The sequence below is a fragment of the Hippoglossus hippoglossus genome, chromosome 16 (genome assembly GCF_009819705.1).
Source record: "Hippoglossus hippoglossus isolate fHipHip1 chromosome 16, fHipHip1.pri, whole genome shotgun sequence".
NCBI lineage: Eukaryota > Metazoa > Chordata > Actinopteri > Pleuronectiformes > Pleuronectidae > Hippoglossus > Hippoglossus hippoglossus.
Window position 1 is genome coordinate 3,442,108 of NC_047166.1, and position 27,517 is coordinate 3,469,624.

A 27,517-nucleotide genomic window follows, 5' to 3' on the forward strand; every position below is an offset into this window, starting at 1 on the left:
GTCCCTCCATGTAATTTTAGATGTTTTTCCATGTGACAGATTTAAAAACCATCTAGCTACAGGTAATAAAACTACAAGAATCAGCCGTAATGTGTCAAACCCGAGTGAAGCAGATACAGAGTGTGATCAGGAACACTGTATATTTGAGATGATGTTTCCAGCTGTAAAGTTTTATAATCATGTGTGTGTGTGTGAGGCATAAAAGCAGTGGTGAGGAGAGACTGGCACCGAGGAGGATCACCGAGGAGGATCACTGAGGAGGATCACCGAGGAGGTGTAAATAATTGAGGAGCGTCGCCGAACACAAATCGCAGACAGGAGCCGAGCGGGTGTTTTCTCACAAGCCAACCACAGTGTGTTTTATTGGGTGCTTCAGTAATACAAGTGCACAACAAACCACTCTGCGATCGCAGAAGGTGGCGGGTAGCCAGTAAATATACAAGTCCTGCCTCTTTCACAGGCAGACCTATACTTTTGTGGTCTGCCTCAAAAGCCTTTGAAAAAATACATACAGTACAAACAAAATCAGAGGAGGTTAAAAAGCATGAAGGATCCATTGACGCAAACCTTCCTGTTCCATGCAGATAACATATGGATGACGAATACAGAAAAAAAAACAAGGAAAACAAAGTAAAAGCATATATTCTGCATGTTTGTTCCAGGTGCCACTAAGAAAATGAGAATACATACTGTAGAGCTGGAGGACGATGCGTATGATAATTATAATATTCTGTTTTTTTTTTTCTCCAATACAATACTTCCAACATTCAGATATTGGAAAATAAAAATCCCAATCTACTCTTTGTATAAAAAAGAAGCTTTCAAGTCAACAAGGAACAGAGGACTTTTTTTTTGTTGTTTGATTTTTTTGTTGTTGTTTTTGTTTTACACAGAAAAGGTAGATAAAATGTTGGGGGGGAGGGATGAGGGTGATGAGGGGGAGGGGGGGGACGGGTTTTACCGTTGCACTTAGTGAGTGTGCTTTGACAGACTAAGGGAGAGAGAGAGAGAGAGAGAGGTAGAGAGAGGTACACTGACGGGCGAGGGAGGTAAAGGGGGGGGTGGGAGGTCGCTCGGTGGCAGGGACTCTATGTGGCGTATCTCTTCGTCCATTGTTTGGCTATTCTGTCATGCTCGGTTCTGTTGGTCAGGTACTGTGTGGCGATGCTTCCCACCAGGGGGTCGGCTGAAAGGCACAAAGAGAGAGAGAGAGAGAGAGAGAGAGAGAGAGAGAGAGAGAGAGAGAGAGAGAGAGAGAGAGAGAGAGAGAGAGAGAGCTGATGTTCAGTCAATGATCAAATCCTGGTTGGATCCAGTGGAAGCTGCCACGAGACAAAGCTGGTGAAAGATGTGTAAACATAACCAAACACTCAAAAGACATGTTTCATGTATTTGTACTCAAGTAGATTTTTTCCCCAGGTTCTTTTCACTTTTACTACACTTCATCATCAAATATCTGTACTTTCTACTCCAGTACAGTTTTACAACAGCTTCACATGTTAACATTTAAAAACATTTTTATAAGAGTAGTCAATAACGACACGGGAATTGATCCAATCAGAGCGGACAGGTGACATCAGACCCTGATTCCTACAGCAGCATCAGCATCACTGATGAAGTAACACCACCGAGCCATTACATGTCTATGTATTGTAACATGTTTGAGTATTTCTGCACAACACAGAATCTGTTAATAGCGATGAGTGCAGGTGTAAACAGCCCGACTGGCTGTTTGACTGGCTGACATTCAGAACTGGTGTTGTGATCACACCATTAACATGCAACCTGTGTCAGGAACCAGATGTTAGTGCAGGTGTTAATGAACCCACTGGGATCCGATCTGTGCATCATGACCACATCACTTCCCCATTCCAATAAATACCATCACTGCACCGTTAAAGAAACTGACGTGTTGTTTCATGTGTTGTTTGTTCGTCTGGTGTTGTGATAAGTACATTGTTTAAAATGCTGGAATATTAATTTATCTCTTTCCAGACACAGAGCTGCAGTGTTTCTTTTGGACAAACTAACACCAGCAGGGTCACAGTTCAACAGGGGTGACCTCTGACCTGTGAATCTGCTGGAGCTGGACGTCGCAGCACAAGAGGAAACGCTCACTTGAATTTGTCCCTCGTTTATGTTTCAGTAGAAAGGAATGAAAGCCGGAGGGAATATTCACAGAACGGAAATGTTATGTGACCCAAACATTTTAAGGGATAATACTGTACTTTAAGTTAAGAGTTAATTTACCTCAGCTGTCTTCATGTGTGAAGACAGCTGAGGTAAATCTGCAGCTCAGCGTACGGACAAACGTTTTCAGTTGTGTATTTTCCCCCTTTTGACAGTTTCTTAAATCTCACATTCATCGCCCACAAAATTATCTTTTGCAGCTTCAAGCATTTTTCTGAAAAGCAGTTTGACCAGAATTAAACCTGACAACGGGTTCCTTCCGTTCTCTAACCACACTCTCTCAACTCGGCTGATTAAAACCATCCTCCAGATTCACTGCGATGCTGCTGCTCGACTGTAGGCGTCTTCGCCCGGGGGACGGATGTAGCTTTCATTTTATTATGGTGACCTTCAGTGGACTTGATTACATGCTCTCAAATTCAGCTAAATCAATGACCAGTTTATCATATTAGAAGCAAAGAAATCCCCTCAGGAGCAGCGAGCGACTGGAGAGCGATCGAGGGGGGGAGGGTTGAAGCGTAAAACGACTGTAGGTTAATTCTCTGCTCTTGGCCGACCTCCATTAGACTCATATACATATTATATTGAACCAAAAAGACGACGAGTAACGCAGCACACCATCTTAAATTATGATATTAGTCGTATATTGAAGAATCATCCTGTGTCACTTGCTCTTTTTCTGCAGTGAAAGTGTGGTTTTATTATTTATAAGTTCAAGCTAAACTGTGAGAGACGTGTCAGCGCTCCTCGGCCTTGGGAAACAACGAGAGCTGGAAGCGCTCGTGGCTTATTTAATACATCGTTTAACAGTGTGGACCTAAATTTGACTGCTTGTCAACTTGAGTATGAAAACAAATTACAGTTAAAGCAGAGAAAGAAAAGGCCATTTGATCTGAAAGGGGTTAGGGTCTCATATTACCGCTCGTATACGTGGATGAGGATCTCACCTGGGTTACAGTCTGTGAGCAGGGAGCAGATGGACAGCAGCACCTTGGAGATGGTGAGGGCGGGGCTCCAGTTGTCCTTCAGGATGTCCAGACAGATCACCCCCTGACTGTTGATGTTGCAGTGATAGATCCTCGTGCGAAATGTCACCTGCGCACACACAAGAGGACAAAATGCAGATTAGCATTACTCACTGAATAAATAACAAGAAGGCAGAATTTTAATTATGTGACACTGGTGGTGTAAATACAATCTCAGCAACATAGTAACTTGGTAAATAGAACATCTGGACCCAGGGTTGTGTGGTTTAGATGCTCTGCAACAGTCACTAACAATTATTTACTGAATTAATTACAGCTTTTGATTTATGATATGAATATTGTTGTTTTATGTCCGATTTGTTGTTATGTCCAAAGGCACCAACCACACCAAGGCAATTTCCTGTATATGTAAATATACTTGGCAATAAAAAGAATTCTGATTCTGATTCTGATTCTGATATTGATCTGAATATCTCAGCATCAATATGGCCATTAGTTTGGTTGAGTGTAAACAAGCAAAAAGGATTTCTGTGTAAAAGTGGCTTCAGATTAAGATTTAATGTATAAATAAGACAATATTTAACTTCTTATTCAACTTTTTTAGCAAGAAAAGACAAATCTGAACTTTTCCTTTAATCAATCAATCAAATTGTATTTATATAGACAAACAAAATGGCTAAAAGACAGATTTACTACTGTAAGTGTGTTGTTCACTGTTTGGTTTGATTATCCAAACTTAGCTTAAAAACTGAACATATTTAGATTTTAAAGGATTCTAAAAGAATCAAATCTTAAACCTTGTTAAGAACACAATAAATAGAATAAAAACATTATCATAAAAATACATTTTGAACGAGGATGCATTAAGTGGGAGTTTGTTCCAAATCTTTCATGCAGATTAATTCAGCTGCTACTTCAACCAATCAACCGTTTGCTGATTGTCTTTTTCAGAACACAGTATTTAGAAGGCTTTAATGAGGCGGCCATAACTGCCAGCATTTAAAGAAACTAACGATAATGAGATTCACAGTCAGAACCCCGGCTTTATGGAGACGATCCCTGTTACATGTGTACGACCACAGAATGAAAAAGAGATCTGCAGGGACACGACAGAGTTAAGACGAGGGTTTTAAATGACCTGTGATAAGAGGGTGTTAAACAATAGATGAGATAAAAAAAAAAAATATGGACGGGATAAAATGTGACTCCGGATGACTCCAGGAGATGAGTTTTCAGGCCTTGAAGGAAGAACACTTCCTGGCAGGTTGAGAGGCTTGTTATACCTGGGAGTAATTACAGGCGAGACGTGGACGACAGTTAAAAGCCGCAGTGAGCCTTTCACTCCCGTCTCACCTTTATTCACATCAACTCGGAGGGATCAGCATCAGGAACCAGGACAATGCATCTGTTTTGATTTCTCCACAGAGGGACACTCAGCATTTTTCAGAAATATATGTCTGAAGGGTCGGGATTTTATTACATTCAGTGAATTATACTGTTTGGCGTTGTCTTGAGTTGTGTATTTTATGTTTACGTGTCCATGGAGCTGCAAGACACACTACACACATCTAATAAACAATAAGGGATTATCAATCAATCCATTTTCTAGGTTTCTAGCTCCATTTACTCCATCAACCTTCAGTAAAACCTCCTGAACCAATTCTCACGTGTCTGAATCTAGATCAACCAACAGAGGGCAGCACGAAGCACCACAACAATAATGGTTTTGTTGTCGTTGTAAATGAATTCCTCTACTCGTCACGGTAAACCCTGCTGTGTGGTTAGCCTCAAAATGTGACCTGTAGCACGGTACCTGGATTTGTTCTCTCCTTAAAAAAAAAAAAATACCCTCAACAAGCAATCACCCTCCCAGCACAGGGGTGTTTATGTGCTGCGCCCTGGCCTGGGTTTGAGCTTGACATCTGTTTGGTCCTGACACTTGACACCTCTGTTTGCTCCAATCACCAACATCTGGCCCCTCCTGACCCTGACCCTCCAGAGGAAACCTCTAATGAGCCTTGGCATTCCCCCCCCCACCCCCCCAACAAAAATTGCACGGGAGCAGGATGTTATAAATAACCCTCTGCAGACACAGTGCTCCTCCGCTGGCCCGGCTTCAGAAGCAGGAACTCATCCACCTGGCGAACTTGTCAGGCCGAGCGAGAGGACTTTTTGTTTTTCTCTTTTTGAGAGATTTTAAAAGCAAGTCAGGTTCTGGATTCCAAAATTCCCAAGTGCATTCAGCAACCCAGCTTCACTGGAGCGTTTCTATAGCGAGGGAGTGCATGGCAGCTACAGGCCGAGGAGTCTGTGTGTGTGTGTGTGTATGTGTGTGTAGGGGGGGGGGTTTGGCTGCAGATCATAGTGTGTCAGAGGGGTAGGAGGTATTGAAGGGGGCGGAAACACTCAAGCCCCTCTGGCTACAGAAAGCTGGGCCAGGGCCTGTGGATTTGTTTGAGTCTGCTGTCAAACACAGAGCTGGTGGTTACACAGCACAAAGAGGGAGAGCGAGGGAGAGGAGAGGGCGGCGAGCACCAGGAGGGGTGTGCATAACAGAGAGCGAGGGAGAGAGAAAGAGGAGGGGGGGGGGAGAAAATGAAGGCCAAGTGAAAGGGTAATTGGGTGCAGTGCAAACTAAAAAGGGAGATTGGCCCCGACAGTCTGTGTGTTCAATAATGACATCCACTCAACGTGGCTGGAGTACTCTGCAGACAACACGGCACGTAAAACAAGAAAAGGAGTCGTTCGCCGGCTGAGCACCGAGCGGGTCAGGATGCAGCACGACACAGATTTCCAGCTCAGATCACAACAGTTCTTCAGACAAGAGCCGTGGAAAAAAAAAAAAAAATCTGCAGGACTAACTCAACAACCGTGACACCAGGGCGACGTTTAAAGCTCTGTTCTCTTACTATGACGGTTTCTTTCAATTGATTCCTCATTTCTCTCATCAACATGCACAAAAGTCACAGTCACACTGCATCTGTCCATCCATTCATCTGTTCAGAACTGGGTCACAGAAAAGCAAAAGGATTTGACAACAAAAAAAAAAGCTAAATAATACAAACTAAATTTTATTCGGGGATTATAGGCTATTTTGTGGTAAATAACACAAACTGTCTGTGCTGGACTTGATGGCGTTTCTAACAAGCAACAGACGTGAAACTGGAAGAATACGAATATCTCAGAATGGAAAAGAGGAGCCATGAACATGGGAGACACTGACGGAGATGTCAACTTGGAAAGACAACAAGATTTTATTTCAAATTAGAAAAATCTAGACTCCTATGTTTTACAATCCAGGATCAAGTAATCCATTTTACTGGTACCAGTTTTTCAAAGCAACATTGGACTGGATAACTCAGATCGGGATACAAACTTTTCTAAATCACTAAATGAGGACTAGCAGCTCTCTGAAGACGACACATCACAATGTTGGCTTCTAGCAATGTGAAGAACAGCAAGTGAAACCAGTGTGAGGCCTCTTTAAGTGGTTTTCGACTACAACAATACAAACTTTCTCATTCTCCTCGTTTGACTGTTTCCCTGCAGCAAACACACCTGAGCAGGCGTGCTCCAGCGCCGCTCTTTGAAAAACAAGATGCATGGCTGAGGTGCTTTGCATAGCTTAACTACTTTCAAGAGGAAGCACAGGGAAAGGGCAACAGAAAACGTGTTTGTCTTGTCCTGCACAGCATCGCTAACAGGCACAAAGTCCCTCTGTGATGACGTCTACGAGCCTGAAGAAGACCCAAAACAGCCTCCAGCGTCCTCTCAGAGAGACGGACGGGGTCAACTCTGAGGACACGGTGATAAATATACAGTGAGATATGAGCGTTTTCAAAGAAATATACTACTTTTGTCCTTCGGCTATCAGGGGGATTATTCTTTTACTTTCCTAAGGGCAGACTAATGTCTATTTCTTCTACTTAATCACAGTAACACAAATCTAAATACATGTAATCACACTACATGATACAGATGTTGTATTATTTGACCAATTTTCTATCACATTTTGCTCCTGTAATCCATCTAAAGCCACAATTCTGAAGGGATCAGGATTATCCTGGTGATTTGAATCATACTCAACCCAACTGGAACTTCTTTGAACAACACATCCTGAACATTAGAGTCTGATCAAGCAAACAACAGCGAATCCTTTCAGTCAGTTGTGTTTATTAAAGTCCTGCGAGGGCCACAGACACCAGCTTATTGGCAGATGACTTTATCTATTGACGGCTATCGCTGCGTGACGAGGATTTCAACAAATAAGATAAAACACTGAAACACTTGCATGTTAATTAATGTGCATTGTCCCTTTTAAATGAGCAAACATAAAAAAAACTTAAATATGTGTTGACTGAAGCCGGTGGTGATTTTCAGAGTAAAAGCAGGTGAGCATTGCGGAGCCTTAAGCTGCTCAACAGCTGCATATTTCTCTGGAAAGAGTAAATATTGGACTCATAATTAATCAGGTGACGAGAAACACGGCCCACAATGAAACGCTAATGTTGCTCTGCATCTGCTCGGCAGTCCACAAGGTCATATTCATAACTGCTGATCATCCTGCACAACACATACATATTGTGACTTACGGAAAATGTGTGTGACTATACTGTGTGTATCTCTACAGGCCAATCTTAGTTACATTTTCTTTCCACATCATTAAATGACCCAGATATTTTCACCACAATTTCCCAGGCTTTCCAGATCCTGTGTAGAAAGCCATATACATATATATAAATCTATATATGTATAAATAGAATTCAGATATAACCGCATACAAATATTTTATCAGCAACATCTCCTGACCTTGGGGGGTTTGAAGGGGTAGTCTGGCGTGAAGGCGATGTCCAGGAAGAAGACGCCTCCCTCGTACACGGAGCCCGGGGGTCCCAGGATGGTCGACCTCCACTCATAGATGTTGTCTCCTTTGGGGCCAGCACTGGGAAATCGAAGCACAAAAGATGTGTTAATATGATAATCAGCAGAGCTCAGTGGAATCTGCAGCCTGGTAAACTGCCCGATGGCCGACAGAGATTTTGGGGGGAAATCAGCCGCTGAGGTGGTAAATGCTGGTTTCTGACAAGTTAATGATGAAGATGTGGGGATTGTTGAAGCCGTGGAGGTTTGAGGTTTTTTTTTTAGTCCAAGGCTATTTTAGGTGAATTTAGATTATCTTTCAAATGTGTGATTGGAAAATTTGATTATCTGCAACAGGGAGTTGAGTTACCAAAGCATTTCTGACACACTGACAAGCACCGGTGAGCCAGTGCAAGAGTGTGACTGTAACACCTTGTGCATAATAAGAAATCATCTTCTGCATAAAAAGATATCAAACACTGCAAAAAACGATTTGATACCTGAGCCAGTATTTCTTTGTTCCAACATTTCCATCGTGAATTGAAAGGGCTTGTCCTTGAATCCTCTGCTGACAAATGGTCACTATAGGGTTTTGCTAGATTTATACAATTACAACTTCCTACCTAATTGTCCCACTTCTAAATCCCTCGTAGATTTGACTTAATCTGGATTTAACGGATCCCATTTAATATCTAACAGCGTTTGAAGCGACTGCGCCGCACACACTCAGCCCTTTGCATTGTTTCATTGCACGGCTGTTGGACTGTTGCAAAGGCTTCATCCACATTAATATATTTTTGTTAAAAAGCTTTTGCATAATAACAAAAACCTCATCTGCATAAAAGAAATAGCAAACACTGCAAATATTATCTTATACTTGAGCCCCGTGGTTTTTGTTGTTGTTTCATGAGATGAGTATTTATGCCGAGTGGGGAGGCTGAAGGTCACATCTGTTGTATAGGCCCAGTAATTAATGCCATTTCCATATTAAGGGTTCCCTCCCCCCAACTGTTGTTAGTGGTAAGACCCTGAGTTGGCACGGAGCCAGGAGGAGACGGGGACAATGTCCAGATCACAAAGCTCGAGACAATGAACAATCCCTCCGATTTCATGTAATTACCCGGGATTGTGTTCAACACCAGCCCTTAGCTGCTGGCAGATGTGCTTACAAGTGTGTGTGTGTATGAACTGCAGCAGCGCAGGCTTTGCTTTCACTCGAGGCTGGGATATCACTGCTCACTTTTAACTGAGGGATAAACCGACAATGAGACGGAGAGTTTCTGAAAGCGACTTGTGAGACACCCTCAAACAACAAACTGTTAAAAAAAAAAAAGCAGCATCTGGTTGCGAGCGCAGCCTCGACAATAGATCATCCTCCATAAATAGAAATGAAACATCAGACATTTTCCTGCATTTTCAGTATCAGCACATGCAAATTTCCACTAATCTACTTTGCCACTCTTTCACACTGGCCCTCGCTTAAGCCTTCTTTAATTAGCTAATTATGATTTCTTCTTCTCCAGGGAATTACTTCAGAATACATGCAAATCTGGACTCCTGTTGTTTCAGGCACAAAGACAAGCTCGGATATTTCCTGTCAGATTGAAAATGAAATGACAAAGCAGACGCAGGGACAATGTTGGACGTTGTGTCTGCACTGGAATGAGACACGCACTTCATTTCTGTAAAAGTAATACTTAAAAGTGGCACTGCAGTAATTGATAACTTCCGACACACAAATGGAGACTTCTTGTTGTACAAAGGACACAGATGTCAGACAAGGGGTTGAAAGATAATGTTCTCATTAAACATATCAGCAAGTTACATTAGGAGGGTATTAACAGCACTGGTTGTGTTTGTTCTGGCAGACACACAAGGATTCTGAAGCACACACAGACAGATGTTGACATCTGATAGCCAGAAGCTCGTGCTTGGAAAGCCTGTCATAACAATATGAAGTGAGGGAGAGTCACATTATAAACTGCCGCTCGTATTCAGCTGCTCCAGCAGTTTGCCTGTTGTGTTATTTAACAGAAGGTAATTTGGAGCAGAGGGTTCAGACACTTTTCATGCTCTGGTTTAACGGAAAGTGGCACAAGATGATCCGGCTGCCAAACCTCTGCCACAATAAATGACCATATCGAGGGGCTGACCTTAACCGAAGAAATTCTCTGCTGACAAATAGTCACAAGGGTTCTACTAACTGCTAAATTTGTCTTATTATGGCATCAATAAATGTCTCACTTCAGTGGCCAATCATATGCTTTAATAAAAATGTTTTCACACCCTTACTTTTGACCCTTTTTACCATCAAATCAGAGGAACAAGCCTTTAAGGAACAACCGTTTTCAAGTGTGCACTGTAAACCCGGCATTTAAATAGTCGTCCCTCTCTTTGACAGCAGGCTTTTCACTCCGTCTTTGAATGAGGCTGCTCAACAGAACCATGAACACTTTTTGCCTTCAGCTGTGGTCAAATGACTTGTCATACAAACTCGTTTATTTTGTGTATAACCTGCCTCTACTCACGAGTCGATGTGGCTTTTGATTGCAACTCATTCCTTGGCTTGTAATTAGGTGGTGTGAGTCTGACTGATTGATCGTTAGATTGATAGATGTGGCTGGTGACTGGACCTCACCACTCTTTAACTCCATTATTACTCCCTGCTGCTGACAGAGCCATATAGACGGGCTTATTTTCCTTGCTCCAGGCAATCTTTCCTGTGTGAAACCTCTGCTTACATTTCACACATTGTGTGTGCTACCCACACCTCGAGGTAACACTTCCATTATCGCTCGACTATTCAAAAGCTTCCCTGACACCGTAGTGAAAGGGCGAGCCGGCGATTCCATTTTCAAAACATCTCGAACAGAAGCAGATGCTCACTTCCTTTGAGGCTGATGAGTTTGTAGCAGCGATGATAACTTGAGACATGAGGGAAAGATAGAGATGAGCAGGCATGGCAGAGGTCCTCGCTCCGCACGGAGATTGCTGGAGGGGATCTGACAACCGCACAAGGGCTCCGAATAAAGGCTAAGTCAATAGCTGAATGTGCATGCCACCACTGGCTGTTGCTCGGAGACCTCCTCCCCCCACTGGCTTGGGCGTTCCTGTGGTGCTTTGTTGCAGCTGGTTGAGGGCCAGCTCATTCAGGATCCGACAGTCTCTCACTCGGCCATTAATTTTTGAGAGAGGTGAGCGGTGTGACCATGGCGAGGAGCTGGCGTTGAGCCGCAGCGAGTCATCTGCAGCTTCGCAGCGTCAGTAAATGTGTGCACGAGATCCCATTCACAAGAGTTTAATTAATGCATGTTTAATGTCAGGATTTAATGGCTTATGTTTCCTCGACCCTGGAGAAATAGCGCTGCAGAATATTTTGCACTAGAGCCCGACTGAGATGGATGTTTAGAGGCAAATGATTCCCAAGATGTCATTATTAATAAATTATAGTTCAACCCTAAACCCTAAACACAAATAGAACCACATATATAGAATTTGGATCAAGAAAATAGCCAATTTCTATGTAAAACGTAAACATGAATTCATCTTTTCTGCATCGTTTTGTTTTCTAATCTGCAAATATAGACGCAGAGACTATGCATCTGTGCAAAGATCACATTGCCCTGATTTAAACCAACAGGCTCATTTCTTCACGTCGAGGTTCTGTCTCGTCGTGCACGGCTGCAAGCTCCTACTTGGTATTTTCTAAAACCCGGTGTTACCGAATCAATTTTAGGTCAATGAGGGAGTTAAGAAGAACTAACCAACAACAATCTTAACACCCAGCTCTCGACTAAGAGCAACACCCAGATAAATATCCCAGGTCACTCATCTGTGCGAGCACACAGATCTCACTCGCACAAACACATGACGCCAACTGCTGTAACACCGCTCCTTATCGGCTTTGTTGTAAGCTGCAATAATAACAACCTCTGTGTAAGCAACACTACATCTGCAGTGCTCTGTCAGCCAAACGTCTTGATTCACTGAGTATTTGGGTCATTTGTTTCAGGGGTCGGGGATACATTAGTGAGCGGGTGTCCGTGAGAATCTTGCCACGGCCCTGTCCTCCGACATTACACTCATGTCGAAACCCACTCTTACAGCCGGGCTGCTTCCTCCACAACTGAGCTCCAAAGTAGTGCACGGCCACAGATCCACATTGCCTTCTCCCTGCTCGGTTTATTCTTCCTTGTGAAGTTTGTTATTCTTAATAGAAATAACAGCTGTACAACAGCTTGTATCGCCAGCACGAGTCCGTCATAAAGTCATGTTTCTGGTGCCTGTGCGGGAGGGGGGGTAATTGCATCTCATGCTGACCTGGTTTCTTCACCTCAACAAAAAGCCCTCATCACTGCTCACAGGGCGGAGAGAGATTGGACGCTTTGAAACCCAGGGGACTCCACTGAGACCGTTTTCAGAGGAGGGGGATTAAGAAAACAGTTTCTTCACGGAATATAAAGACGACACTGTACCGCAGACCGACTTGGTCATTTCTACCTTTCGTTCTCAGTTCCTGAAAACTATATAAGCTGTGCCTTGCAATCACAGACGGCAGTAACGATTTCCATATATATTGAATGACCTTTCCTTCCCATGATACAATGCAGTACAGAGGAGGACGTCCTCTGTCCATTTAATCATTCACATTGCCTTATTTCATAGACAGGGCAATCTGTAGATTGGTGCCAATGCCGAAAGATAATCTTTATCTTGCAGCACGACAGCTGAGCTAATCTCCACAAAATCACCAACCTATCTCATGGTTATTGTCACCGAGAGCCAATTCCCACAGACACTGGGGCTCGGGTCAAGTTGATGAAAGAGATGAAGTTGTGAGATTGGCCTGTGCCTCTCACAGGTGAATTCATAAAGTAGGGTAAATTGATCTTCTTTAATTACATTTAAAGGGTTTTAAAAAGGGGGTTTTCCCACTTCCTTTATAAGAAACATGTCCAACAATCCTCAAAATCCATTCATTCAGAGACACTCAGAGCAGGTTTAAAGGAGACATATGAGGTTTGTTCAGTTCTCTAGTTTTTGAGTTACTGTAAAAGTTCTGGAGAGCAAAACAATTCTAAACTCTGCGGTAAAGGGAGCTCCTCTCTGCACAGAAAACACTGAAGCTCGGGAAAACACCTCGTCAGACATCACAATGCCTCACATTTGCATAATGCACGGCTAACTGCTAGTCTGACACGCCCCCTAACAAAGCAAGGTAAAGCCATCACAACAGTGTGGGCCAGCTGGCCAATCAGAGCATACTATGGCGAAAGCAGGAAGGAGTCTTCAAGACCCAGGAGCTTAAACCAAGTGTTTCAGACAGAGGCTGAAAAGAGGAGCTGCAGCAACGGACGGTATGAGAAACATTAGCGAATGCAAACCTTCAAGTAATAACACAAATTAAAATGATGGAACTGAGCATAAGAGCAGAATGTTTTTTTTTTTTTTTTTTTTTTTAATGGCAGAAAGGAGTTCCAACATCAAAGTAAACACTGAAAGCAACCACAACTAAAGAATGTGAGACCACAGCTGCAGGGAAACAACAGGAACAAACAGTGTGCTGAAATGACTGTGTGGTGGCGAAGCACTGTGAGAGAGAAGCAGCTCTAAAGTTCACTGGGGAGGTTTCAAAGACAAGTCCTGCCTCCACTCTCGCTCGCTGCGTTTGTGCCAGGCTGTCCTAAGCACAGAGAGCAGATCCAGAGGAGCCAGTTCAGTGTAGGTTTCATCATCCTCGATTAAAACAATACGCGGGCGACGTTCAATTATTTGTAGTTGGGTTATATAAAACCAACACATGCAACCCACAGCCACGTGAGAAGTTCTCCTGGTGTTGATTATAAAAGAGACATTTCAGGCCTTATGAAGAAAACTACTAAGAAAAATTACGTTTAATGTCGTTCTACCTTTTTTTTCCCGGAAAACTGAAGAAGCATTCATTCAATTTCAAAGAATTGGCAAGTCGCGAGTCATGCATCTCGTTATTTCTGGGGTGAAATTATGACTGTTAGGAACAAACCGAGCGTAATATATTCCAAGTATGTTTGAGCAATGGACAGTGGCTACAGCAGTGGTATGAAAAGTTTCTGTGGATTCTTTTTTTAACCACCATACAAAACTGGTGGGGAATCCACTGTAACCAGCATGAATCCAAGCTGACCACAGCTGGTGAGCTCCATTAAAAAAGGAGAAACACACCGAGTCTAAAAAGGGGCTGAAACTCTAATACTCACCAGATTAGGTTTCATGTAAAATATCACTTTGATATAAACGGCACAAAACGGTCAGAAAACCCAACATTCAATCATAATCACGGAACATTGTTCAGGGTGGAAACACTTCAACGGTATCAGCGCACACGGAAGCAGCAGGTCTTTAATGCAGCTTGTCACACAATAAGCAGGTAAAAAGCCATCTGAGCCAAAAGCTGCTCGAGGGCCTGATGAATAAAACAGTGAAGTAAACCAATAATTGAATGTGAATCAGAATGTTTCGGAGCGTGTGAATACCGCAAAGCACAAATAAAGCCATTATCGGCATTATTCGCTATTCCACTTCATTCCCCACAGGTGCTTTTTCCTAATGGCGCCGTCATTCAGTTAAGATCCTCTTTTTTTATCAGTGTGGCTGCTGCGGTTATCAGAAGAGGAACTTTAATGAAGCAATCTTCTCTACCCCCCCGACCATGAAAGAGCTCCAAGACCAATTACTGTGCAGCTCAACAGACGAGGTGACACCTCCTTCCTCTGTTCTCTCGTCTTTATTGTCTCAAATGACATGGTTTGTTTTTTAATCAAGCCCTTTATTGTTCATCTGTACAATGAATACTGCAATTACTGACCGGACGGCTCTTCCAGCGACAGGGGAAACGCTTGAGTAGCTGGCTGCATGCGTTCCAAGTCGAAGGGAATAACAATATTATTCGCACAGGAAGGCGACCCCGTGTGCTGCTGGGCTCAATCAATCCAAACAGCAGTCAGTATTGAACTGAGGAAGTATACTTGGAAAAGAGATGTTTCAATCACTGGCCTTTAACTCAGGAAGTTTGTCCTCACCGGGGGTTTAAAGTCACGTTAACAAAGCTATAAATAAGAAGCTCTGTTTATTATCCGCGGCCTTCATCTTTAATCCTGCGAGATTCTTCTGAGGTACAACAGAGGTTTTGGTGCGGTAAGCATTTTTCTTCTCCGCATCTGAGCTGCTGCAGACAGAGTCTGATGCAGTGCAAATGTTTGCCCGTGGCTAAAAATGAATAATGCAGAGCATATATTATTACCATAATACACAGGCACTGCACAAAGGAAACAGCACAACATCATGAGTCGTAGAAATATCACTTAGCCCACAAAGCCTCGCTGTGCACCCAGGGTGAAGGATGACACAACAACTAATAGTAATAATGAAATAGTACGTCTCATGTCCCCATGAACCTCAAACTAAACCAATCTCAAAATAAAACACAGAGCACAAAATAAGCACTTACACAACACATTGTCCTAAATATTAACTCATGGCTGATGTGGTAGTGTGCAGTCGCTTTTCTTAATATTTTCTGCAACATAAAAGTAAAACAAATGTGTGTGTCTGTCTGTTGAGGGGTAATTATAAACATTAGCTTTGCTTGAATAAAATAAGTTAGAATTTGTGCTGACATGTAAATCAGCTTCGCAGGCCAGGCACTCCCAGGAAATCGTGGAGAAAAAAAAAACAGATTTGCCTCCAAGACAAAAACCGCAGCCTCTTGCAGTTTAAGAACCAAATTAGTCAAGAGTACAATGTTAATATTTTTTAATTTCACAGCCTTTCACCAAACATGTATTCAGCCATAATTAGAGGCGGTCTCTTCAGCCTCCCTGCTCCCTCCACAAAAGCACACTGGGCAGCCATTTGGCCCTGTGGCCGAGGGATTGGACTTATTACCAAAAGGTCAGTGATCAGAACAAGCTGAGCTGCCAGATCTGCTGTGGAGCCTCATACTCTGCTGGTCTATTCCCATGACACCGAATTAGCCCTGAGGTTTAGCAGGTAGAGAAACAGAACAAGGGTTTTTAAGCTGCGAGTTAAACAAATCAGCGGAGAGGAAAGGGCATTTGTATTCACTGGTTATTATTCATTTCACCATTTAACCGAATATTAAGAGTGTTAACATTTCGTTTCCCCGGACCGCAAATATATTATCAAGATACTTTAAATCTTCTTGGCAGGAGCAACGGCATGATTTGTGACTCCACGGGCAAATCCATTAGGTTTTAAGATCCCAGTCACAGGGTAATGGGATCTCAGAGCAATTGTTTACTTTCCAGTTACTGTATTTGTTCGCTTGCCAGAAGATTCTTCTGTTTGCGTTCACATTATCATTCAGTCATTGCCAACGAGCTGAAACGCTTCTGAGAAACCGGTTCTGTGGAGGCAGCACCCCAACACAAAATGTCCACACGCTGCGCTTCATGCTCGGCTTCCCCACAAACCCATTAATAACATTGTGGACAAATGTTTGCCAGAAAACTACCTCACAAATGAGGGACATTGAGAATTCAATGACACACATGAATCAAGGCAGGCCGTGTTCGCTGTCAAACAAGTGCCGCAGTGGAAAAACATTAAGGATAAATTAAACTCGGGCCGCTGTCAGAGGGAGAGCATATGCTGCTCTCGCTCTATAGGGGCGACTTTATTTCTTTCCACTCAAAACTTTGTGGAAAGGAGAAAAAAAATAATGAGGGCAGATTGGTTTGCCGGGGAAGAAAATTATTTTCAGCAGATGTTTCATAGGTGCACGAGGAGAATGGTGGCCATAACAAATCACCACAACCCAGTCTGGCACCATCCATCTGTATGCTGTAACATCCTTCTGCTCCAGTACGAGGCCGAGACATCTTTATCTATCTTCGGGGGAAGACGTTTTCCAGATAGCATTTTTCTCTCTGCCTTGTGGTCCACGCGAGAGCACTTTAACATACCTGCAATTTACATGTACAGTGCATGTTGGCAAATAAACTAGCTGAGGTTTGAAGTCGTCTTTTATCAACTTTAAAAAAAAGGTATGATTTTCTCCAAACCCCTTCATTAGACTGTGACCCTGCCTTGTGCAAATGTAAGCACCAACTTATCCATTTATTCTGTTTAGTTAACGAAGCGATTCAGATTCTGAGGTTGTTCCTTCATGAAGGTTCTCAGATTCTGCAGTGAACTGACAGAACCTTCTCTTAAAGGTCAGGAACATGCCTGCGTCCATAATTCATCAATATTTATAAAGAAGGCAATAATGGAACAAGCGATTCATTAGAACTGATTCATCCGAGGTTAAATGTAGTTGTCATTGTTTTTACTCGCTTGAATTGACATCACACCCCAAAGATCCGACCAATGATAATCCATTGAAGACGCCACGTCCAGTACAGTGATCAATTCAAATACCCGGGAGGTATTCCTCCAGTTAATCCCTCCGTTCCTCCAGCCCCGCCCCCACGCCTCCTCATGAATATTGATGAACCTCCCCTGCCGTGCTTAATGGTAACGCTGTGAGAAATGATGCTGGGTGTGTCACTTGCACATAATCCCCCAGAGGCTCAGTATAAAACTGTGCAGCCATCAGCGACATGAAGATGATCCCATCAGCGAGAAGAGAATTAGAGGTCAGAACCTACAATGAGGAGAGCCTCCATTCCTGGTGAGACTGGATGATGATGACAGTTACATATTCATATTAATGCTTGAAGCCAGGGAGCATGTGATGGAGTGACCAGCTGTGTGTGTGTGTGTGTGTGTGTGTGTCTCGGGAAAAGACCGTTTCCCTTGCATGATATCATCAGGGAGTGACAGCTCTGTTTTGGGCATCGTGGAGGCATTTCAACACACTGGGAAAATTCAGGGACCTCAGAAGGCAAATTGGTTCCAAAGACCGGCCGTGAAATACAGCTGTGCTAAAAGAGGATTGACATTTGATCAGCTGATGCTTTAATCAAGTGGCAATTCGCTAACTGGCGCTGCAACTAAAGAGAATTTCAGACAATGATAACAAATTTCAGTTTTAATGTCCTTCAGCCCTTTGGTGACAACTTCATGTCGGTTTTTCTCTGAGAAAATCTAAAGATATTTGATTTCCTATCACATATGACAAATGGGACACTAAGATGCTAAAATGAGATATCTTATATATTTTTCTTCATCATACAAGGACATTATTTCCATGTCGCAGTTATCAAACTAAATCAGAGGCACCAACCCCCGCAGTGCACAAGTCTGCATATTTAAACACAGGCACTTTCAGTTTGTGATGCTCAGATCACTACAGGAGATGTTCTACGATAACAGATTGCAAATGACTCATTTGCTGTATCAATGCTCCCTCAGCCTGATCTACATCTACTTCAGTTAGCGGCTTCTTACATTTCCCAGGATGACTTGTGACAACCTGACAGAGCAAAGGGGTGAACTTGCTACTCGAAATGCACCCTGGGCTGCGGCTGCATTACATTTAAAACAGTTTGAGCTGCCTCAGGAGGAGAAGCCGGCGCCTCTGCCTCTTCTGCTGGAGATAATTCTGCTGTGACGGCCGAACATCAGTGAACAACGGCAGCTCTGGGTTCACAACAAACCCTGACATTTACCGTTATGTTTTAGGCAGCTGAGCATCGTTCTCTGTTGTAGATGTAATGTTTGTTTGTCCATCCGTGAAAAAGAAACGGCATCAAACTGCACAGTGGTTGAGAACTGCAAAGTACTTCAGCAGCAGGTGATATTTGAACAATCGTCGTTTGGATTTATGCTTGAAATGTCGTTGGAGGCCGATCGAACATAACCACGAAGATGAATAACGACTCACAACGGTGGCACGGCAACAACAAAAACTGCTTAGAACAATCAGCTTTGATTCAGTGGCAGGGAAATATAATGAGTATAGGAAGATAAACTGAGAAGCAGAGAGGAAATACTTCAATGACAGGAATAAATCAGAGCAGAGTAGAGGAGGAATACATTGCAAAGCTGGGATTGGATTCAGTGTGATACAGAGTTCTGTTTACAAATCACCACACTGATCCTATGGTCCTATGGACAGATGTCATATTTTAAGTAATTCAGCTAAAGCTCAAACTTTGAGTTATGTCAGATAAAGCTGAAAGAAAAAAAAAATCTATATTTTCTGTGTTTTATATTATTGTCAGCGGAATATCTTTGACAGACAAAAACATCCCCTCATGCTTTAGGCTTTGGCATTTTATAGTCAAATAGATATGTGTATTAATTGAGAAATAATCAGCTGATTAATCGATAATGAATAAAGGAAAAATATGTAGAGCTGCAGCGGTTGGATGGAAAATTTGATACATTTCTTCTGTCATTTTCTTGGAATTTAATCATTTTCTTGTTCCGCTTCTCAAATATGATGGGAGTTCGTTCACATTTGACAGGAAGCTAAATATCTTACGGTTTCGGTCTGTCAGTGAGAAACGTGTACAGAATTCACAGTCGCCACTAACAAACAATTTCTCACTGTTTCATAACATTTCATACATTTACCAATTAACTGATTAGTTGATAAAATAATCAGACAAAAACTAAGAGGTAAAATGGCAGAAAGTCAAACTACAGCTTCTACATAGATAAACACCACGTGGGTTCTTCATCCGTATCAATGCAGAGACACATCACTGCTCCACCGACAGATGATGATTTCACAGAATCTAGTGATACTCAAAAACCTTTCATGTTTCCCCCTTTTTCACTGCATCCAATCAAATTTTGATTCCCAGCGAGACCATTGCAATATTTGTGCAACGTACGGGCAGGAAAACAGTGTTTCCCTTCAGAAGCTGCTTCATTTGCATCAATATGTGCACAAGCTGCCTGCATCTAACTTGAAGGGTATGACAGTGAGAATAATTGCCATGTCAAATCCTCTTGGGCTTCAGCGTGTTCCTGTTGGTTTAATGTATGACAACTGCCAAGGTGACAAGCGAGCTGTCACAAAGCTGAGAGTGAGATAAAGCAGGAGACAAATTCAAATACTCGCTGCTGTTTTTCCAAGCAGGGACAGAGCAGTAAAAGTACAACAGCGTTTGGTTCACACTGTATAAAAATTGATTCTTCAAACTACTTAAACTCCACAGGGTGTAGATTCATCTACACAAAAGGGTTATTGTACCAACAGTTTGTGCTTTTAGCTGAATTTGAGGGTAATGGCCCAGTGACCTTAGGTGGATGTGGGCACCTCCAGCCACAGACGTTTCGCTAAATTAGGCTCTCAACACTTCTGAGGCGTTAAAGGCTAAATTCTGCCGCTCATCACAAATCCACACGGAAAGACACAGAGCAGCGTTCTCCATTTTACGGAGAGAGAAATGCAGCATGAACCCCCCCCCACAGCCCGAAGGCTCGGCTGAGGAGACTGTAGGTGATACGAAGGAGACTGCAGATTTTAACTATGTGATGAGGACGGCACATTCTCCCCGACCGGGACAAAGTGGCGAGGGAGTCTGCGGGCGCTCCTCGGCCAAAGAGACAGTCTGGATGACATACATCAACTGGGCTCTCAGCGCCGCGTTTGCTGAACGTAACGGAGTGAATCTCTTTAACACAACTCTCTGCTGGCCTCCTGAAGGGGGGCCAACAGCCTGTGACTGCATTTGTTGCCGGGAATGAAATGAATAACCTTTCAGGCTAACCTGGCCGAGAGCAAGAAGCGTGTGGCATACAAATGACGGCGCTGGCTCTGCGGTGTGCGCTCATTCATGCGAGAATGTAAATGGTGCTGTGATCGTTTTTTGCATGAGAAATTTGGTGGCTGATGCATCTAAACCCCCTCCCTCCCTTGCTCTTTCTTCATTGTTAGCAGACGGCTAATCTGTTTGGGTGCTTCACAGAAAACGCATTATTAGATTTTGATATCATTTTGCGGCATTAAAAAGGACACACACACACACACACACCGAAGAGGATTATCTTGAAGAAGCTTAATTGTTTCCCAGGCAACTAGTTCCCCACTAAGAAGATGACTGTGAAATTTCCGCTAGCGATTATTTTACTTTCAAATGACTTACTCGTGTCCTCCAGCTAAATCCTTCATGTGAGCCAACCTAGTTTTTACTGGGGGGGAGGTAGGAGGGGGATGGGGGTGGTGGAGGGGGGGTTGAAATAGATTAGAGTCCTCGAGGAAAACAACATCTCTTTTAGCCTCCAGTACAATAACAAAACTGGGCTGCGAGCTGGAATGAAAAGGTTAGCTCAATGTTTATCGTTAATGATGGTGCGGTTCTGATGAGACCCAGCAGGGGTGATTAATTCATGCAATAAACAAGGCTGTCTGGGGTGTAGTAATTCCAAATCGCCAGATGAGTCAAACAAAGCCGTTTTTCCTCAATCATTTTAAGCAGGTGCCGGTGAGCGAATACGGCCAAAACCAAAACGGTCAGTGAACACCAGCATCTCCCACCAGTGTCCTCAATCGTGCAAAAGATCGGCTTCCTTCTTCCTTCTTAATTTGCACCGAAGTGCTGATTCAGAGAGTAATTAATGTGCTGTAATAAACAGATCCTTGGTCAAAGACAGTGTCACTTTGTGTTATTTAGGTGAATAAAAGCCAGCTCCTGCCCCACATCCCAAGAGGCACGGCTTTTGTCATGTCAAGAGAGACTGATGCACATGTGGTATGCCACTCGCTCGCGACCATATCTCTTCCTCAAAGGGGCTGCGGCAGTAGCAGACAATAACCATTGTCTGTGGTAAATCCCCAGGAGAGCGAGGGGGGGGGGGAACCACACGAGAATCCAAAAAGGTTTTTTAAAGTAACACTACCTCTCATTTTCCTCCATTTCAGTGCCACCATAACACTGTGATCTGAAGGGCTGCGTTTCCAACAAGTGGTTGCAGTGTGCATTATGCAGCAACAGCCGCGACACAATAGGCTACGTTCGCGCTAATTCACCTGAGATTACCATCTCAAACAAAAAAAACACACACAAACAACGGCATTATGGGAACAGGAACAAAAGAGAATGCCTTCCCTTTTTTACACAGACAAGAAACCTTGAAAAGGAGCCAGATTCCTGCTCACAGCTTCAGCATCTGCACACACACACACACACACATGGGCTTATGAGTTATTTGAGAAATGGTTTTAAAAAGATAACACCTCCTTACCTGCAGTTGGGAGGGGGGTCTAGTGTGATTTCCGCAAGCTCTTTCTGAATCCTGGAAGAGAGTTAAAATCTATGTTTAGAAAAAAGGAAATAGACAGAGGATAAAAACTGAAAGAGCAAGTTTTTCCTGTGTGAGGAGTAAATGTTTCTATTCCTATAATCTGATTTTGAACCGTGTGCACCATCAGTAGCGTGAGTGGGTGTCATGTTTTGAGTGTGCTGTCCATATGAAAGGCTTATATGTTATAAAAATTATGTCAAGGAAGAGTTCACGTTGCTTTATCTGCCTGATTGAAAGCAACCTATAAACATGAGCGTTGATTCTTTTGCAGCCGGTAACGATGCAATGATGATGATTCAGGCAGCGAAGGGCAAATGAGTCCAAAACGCTGCCTCGAAACTCACATTCGCATAAACACGGCACTTCAGACAAAAGCGTGGAGCCTCTCGGTGCTGAAGGGACTCAAACAGGCTTCTTTTTAAGTGAAGCTCAGACGTACAAAACGGGAGATGTTCAAAAACATCAGTCGTCGTTATAAAAAGACTCTGCGGCCTCAGTCAACCCCTTCGCTCAACTGGTTGCATAATTCTGTCATTGCCTGTCTTTTTTGGGAACAAGTGCTAAGACTGATTGGAGGTAAGTGTTGGTGGTGGTGGTGTTGGCGAAGGAGGAGGAGAGGGAGGGAGGGAGGGAGGGAGGGAGTGCTGCAGAGCACGAGGCAAACCTGTTCAAACAAAAAGGCTGGAATGGGGAATATCTCTTCCAAATGACACTCCAGTGCCCGAGCTGTGTGAGTTACCTCCAGTCTGTGGGTTTACTGTCGCACTGAATAGTGTGGATGTTTGAAATGACAATGTCTGCAGGTCTATAGTGTTTTTTAACATAACTTCACCCCCCCAAGGCACAAGGGGAGAGATTAACAACCTTTAGATTAACAAACAACTCCTGTGTAAACGCTTCTCTCCAGCGCCAGATTGGGGCTTTGGTATTGTTGGCTCTTTACCTCTTGGCACTAGTTGAAAGTTTAGCAGCGGTTTTACTCGAGATCTTGGTCTCCTTCTTTTTGGGCTGTGCCTGCTCTCGCTCCTGCTCAGGTACCGACTCCCTTTGTTCGATATCCGAGCTTCCCCCGCTGGTGCTGGGGCTGTCATCCGGTCTCTGCACTTCGCTGGACATCGTGGGCCCTGGGAAAGCGAACGGCAAGTAAAGACGGTGTCAGATCAAACTCATCATGGCCGCAGGAAAAGGGGGGTGTGGGGTGTGGATAGACAAAGTGTGTGCTGATGTAAAAAAGAGGTTGGTCAAAAACCTCTTTTACAACAAAATTAGTAGGAGTGGGTTTTAAGTCAATGTGCTACAAAAAGGCGTTTAGCTTCTTCCCCATTGTCAGTAGGAGTTTTCTATTACGTATATTCCGCAACTGCAACATATTCGACGGCACCGAAAATGCCATTGCTACCGATCGGACTCTTAACCGATAAAAACCTGCATCTACTGCAGAAACATTTGACCCGGGAGTGAAGGCCAATTGCTTCCATTCCCATTGCAGCCAAAAGCCAGATGTTTGCTGGTGTTAGTGGTTTTTTTACGTGTACATGTTTTTTTTTTTACACTAACAAAGGCTATTGACTGCTTTTCCATTACCAGCAGAGGATTTTGCCTTTCTGCTTTTCCCCCCATGTGCATCATGTTTGATGCCAAATTAGCGCGTTCACCCCGGTGTCTCGTGTCCATCACTACCGATAAAAACCCGTGTCTGCAGCAGAGTCGTTTGACCCAGAGGCGAAGGCCGATTATATCCATCGCAGACAAAAGCCAGATGTCAATGGGTTTTTTGACCAGTGGAGAGAAAAAGACAGATTTAACCTTTGACATTAATCAGATCTTTGAATTACTAATGTACAGGCTCCTTGTTTCAAGGAACATTATAACAAATCAGTCCTGTGATGAGCTGTCGTGGTTTGTGAGACTTTATGCGAGTGGCTTTACTGGTTTAGATTCATAAAGACAGTCTGTAAACATCCTCACGCTGAAAGAAAAAGGGGATTTAATGTGATTATGGGTCAATGTTGTGACCCAGCGGCTCTTCGTGGGTTGTTTATCCCCAGAAAAGGTGCCAATAATCAATAATAGATCAGAAAATGGGCATTTTAAAGGTTGTTTTTAACACGAAGCCAAACCGCAGACAACAAAGCCGTGTTGCCATCTTATTGTGATATATAAATAAATATACATCTGGTTCTGTGGGGGTGGAAGTTGACGGAGTGGCGGACAGCTGCCCCTTTCCCCGTGGGGGCGTTTCACGGTGATGATGCGGACATCAACGGTCTGAACCCGGTTCAACAACCGTCTGAGATGATGGTTCTCCCCCCCCACCCACCCCCACGAAGAACATCAACAGACACAAGTTACAGACGGTTGTGTTCCGGTCGCGAGGCTCCGTGGAACCAGGGGGGGGGGGGAGGTCAACGTCAGTGGGCAAGACAAACACAATGGGAACCGACGAAAGCGACGGTAAACACCGCGGGGAGCTAGCTAACGTGCCGAGGCCCGGGGGGCGGCGGGCGGCGGGGGGGAGGACGCGGAAAGTCGGGTGCGTTGCGTTCCCGCTGTGGGGTATTTAAGAAGATGGAAACACGGAGGGGAACCAGAAGAGGCCTAGACTCCGTGAAAATACGCAGAGAAAGAGGCGTTTCTGTCCCGGTGGCGGCGGCGGCGGTGGTGGTGGTGGTAGAGGAGGGGGTTGATGGAGGACAGTGCAGCCGGGGCCGGAGCAGCGGCGGCCGGGGACACCGAGCGGATGGATCCCGGTCGGTGGCGGCGGAGGAGGAGCGGAGGAGCGGCGGCGGAGGAGCGGTGACCCTGCCTCGGCACAAAGGGAGGCTCGTCCCCACACACCACCTCCCTCCCCCCCGTCTCTCTTCCTCCCTCCTCTCCGCAGGAACACGACACTTTCCCCGGGACATTCACTTACTTTTCGCGGATCTCCGAGGCGCGGCGGGTCGTCGGGCTGGTCCCTGAGCGGCTGCTCGTCGATGCTGCGATTCCGCGTCGTGATCCCGCGGCACCGACAGAAAGTAAATGTCCTCGCACGGCCGTGTCGCTCGCTCCCGCGTCCTCGCTGTTTAACCAGAGGAGCGATCACAGGGAAACTGAGGCAGCGGCGCGGGCCCGCCTCCCCAAGCGCGCCCCCGACACCAGCGCACTGCTCGCGGTGCACGCGGGGAGAGAAGTGGCCCCTGCGCGAGACCGGGGAGGTAATGGCTTAATGAGGCAATTACACTTAAAGGACACGCACGGACAATAACACTGTTGCTTAGGGGGGTGGCAGGGGTGTAGCTGGAAATTGTGGGGTCCATATTTACAGGAAATGTTGCCCCCCCCCCTCCACCTTTACGTCATCTAGGGGCACCATCTGAAATAGCATTAGCTGCTTATAGACACGCACTGGACTTCAGCACTTCCTCCGAATTTTTCGTCGGAAGCGGGCACGTGTGAACACAAATGTCCGAGTGAGACGCTCCGCAGTTTCTACGAACTTTATCGGCCTAAACCGTTTAGGATTAGCTATCCTATGCCCCTATCCTAAATAGCATTAGCTAGCATTAGCTATTTAGGATAGCATTAGCTATTTAGGATAGGGGCACCATCCGAAATAGCAATAGCTGCTTATAGACACACACTGGACTTCAGCACTTCCTCCGAATTTCCGTCGGAAGCGTGCACGTGTGAACACAAATGTCCGAGTGAGACGCTCCGAGTTCTACAATTTATCGGCCTAAACCGTTTTCGTAAAATCTGGGGAATCGGCTACGTAGTTTACGTGTTCACAACAGCAACAAATCCCACGCGTTATTCAGGCGAGAGGTGGAGCAGGAAGTGACGTATTTGCGATCACGTGATCACCGGTGTCCGCTCTTATCCCACAAACTCTCGTGAAATCTACGTCTGTGTTTTCTACGTATGACAACACTTTTTCACCAGGAGATATTTGTTTTCTTTTCATTTTTGCATGTGTCGCGTGTGTAGAAGCGCCATCAACACCTCCCCCACTCGCTCGCGGTGAATCCAGCGGGGGCCCTGCTGTGTTCAAGACATTGACCTCTCCTGGATTTCTACGAACCAAATGTCCAAATGAGCCCATGTGAGAGTGCAGCAGGAAATTCACCACGAACGAGTGGCCGTTGAAATGTTTCTAACACATACATGAAAAAAGCTAAACTGAACAAACAATACAAATATCTAAGTATGAAAAAGGTGCAAAACACATTGAAGATTCTGGCAAAGATGTGAAGAGAACTTTTGGTGATGGTGTTAATGTGCTGCTAACAAAAACATGTGATCTCCACAGTGGAATTAATATGTGATGTCCTGCCTTCTGCTCCACTCTGGAACCCTAACGCCTCCTCCATGTTAGCAGATGGGACATGGCCCAAACTGAAGAGTAAAAGTCATCTCACTGTCCACACTACATCGGTTCAACCAAACACAAACAAACGGATTCTGCTGCGTCTCCAACACCAGGTCAGATAAACACTTTGCCAAATTATTATATCATAAAAAAAACCCAGAAAACAGAATGGACCCAGTTTACAGTTAAATCTACTGTGTGCGGGGCGTGTGTTTAATTACACGCTTCAGAAAACGGTCTGTTGTGTAATCTCAGTCCAAACACACCCTCGTGCCTCAGTTTACTGGTGAATTACCCGACAGCTCTCTTATTATTAAATCAAATTACAGCTGTGAGGTGATACCTCTGTAGTGTCAACCGCCTGTTAAAGTCTCAGTTTAAATGAAACACAGGTTTGTCTTACAATGACCAGTCAACCGCTTGTCTGTGGTAACATGTGTAAAAGTTGCTGTATTTATGAAGAATCTTTTTGTAGGTTTCTAGCAATCCCATTTCTAAAAAGGAATAATCACCCGAATCATGGATGTTAGTCGTATAATTGGCCCGTCTGTGTCAATTGTGGCCCCCTTATGGCTCCTGATTTAGAAGAATCCTCAATTAGCCACCGTTTCCAGGGGGATTATTCATGAATCTTTGTAAAATCAGGTATATTTAGTGAACGATATCTATGAGTGAGTGAATTTGGTGCAGCTTGATTGAATTTAAAGGGACTTTTTGGTCTTGGCGGATGTTTCCCAGCTCTACTGAGTGACTAGTTTGAAATGCAGTTAATAAATGTTTAGAAGTATAGGCTTTGGTTGAGGCAAATGGTCTTGGGTACTAAATATGCACATTATGCAAATACGTTACTGTGGGAAATCAATGAGTTACTCAAAACCAAAACAGACTTCAAGCCCTGAAAACTGCGAAATGCTTAAAACACACACTT

At 44.1% G+C, this 27,517-nt stretch overlaps 1 protein-coding gene across 1 annotated transcript; it reads right to left on the reverse strand.

The window, feature by feature from the left end:
• Positions 1-329: 329 nt before the first annotated feature.
• On the reverse strand, positions 330-25,417 carry LOC117776229 (ubiquitin-conjugating enzyme E2 E2). Its single transcript, XM_034609940.1, has 6 exons — positions 25,153-25,417; positions 23,182-23,362; positions 22,179-22,229; positions 7,986-8,118; positions 3,138-3,285; positions 330-1,186 (listed from the first exon to the last, which is right to left on the reverse strand). The coding sequence occupies exons 2-6, from the start codon at positions 23,352-23,354 to the stop codon at positions 1,089-1,091; spliced, it is 603 nt and encodes a 200-aa protein (XP_034465831.1). The 5' UTR covers positions 23,355-23,362; positions 25,153-25,417; the 3' UTR covers positions 330-1,088.
• Positions 25,418-27,517: the final 2,100 nt, after the last annotated feature.

Bases quoted from the DNA above. Each gene is read 5' to 3' on its own strand.
- LOC117776229 (XM_034609940.1), bottom strand. From the start codon at position 23,354: ATGTCCAGCGAAGTGCAGAGACCGGATGACAGCCCCAGCACCAGCGGG. The intron at 8,119-22,178 runs GTAAGGAGGTGT...TCGATTTCCCAG, and splicing joins GACCCCCCTCCCAACTGCAG to TGCTGGCCCCAAAGGAGACA. The intron at 3,286-7,985 runs GTCAGGAGATGT...GTGTGTGCGCAG, and splicing joins ACCCCTTCAAACCCCCCAAG to GTGACATTTCGCACGAGGAT.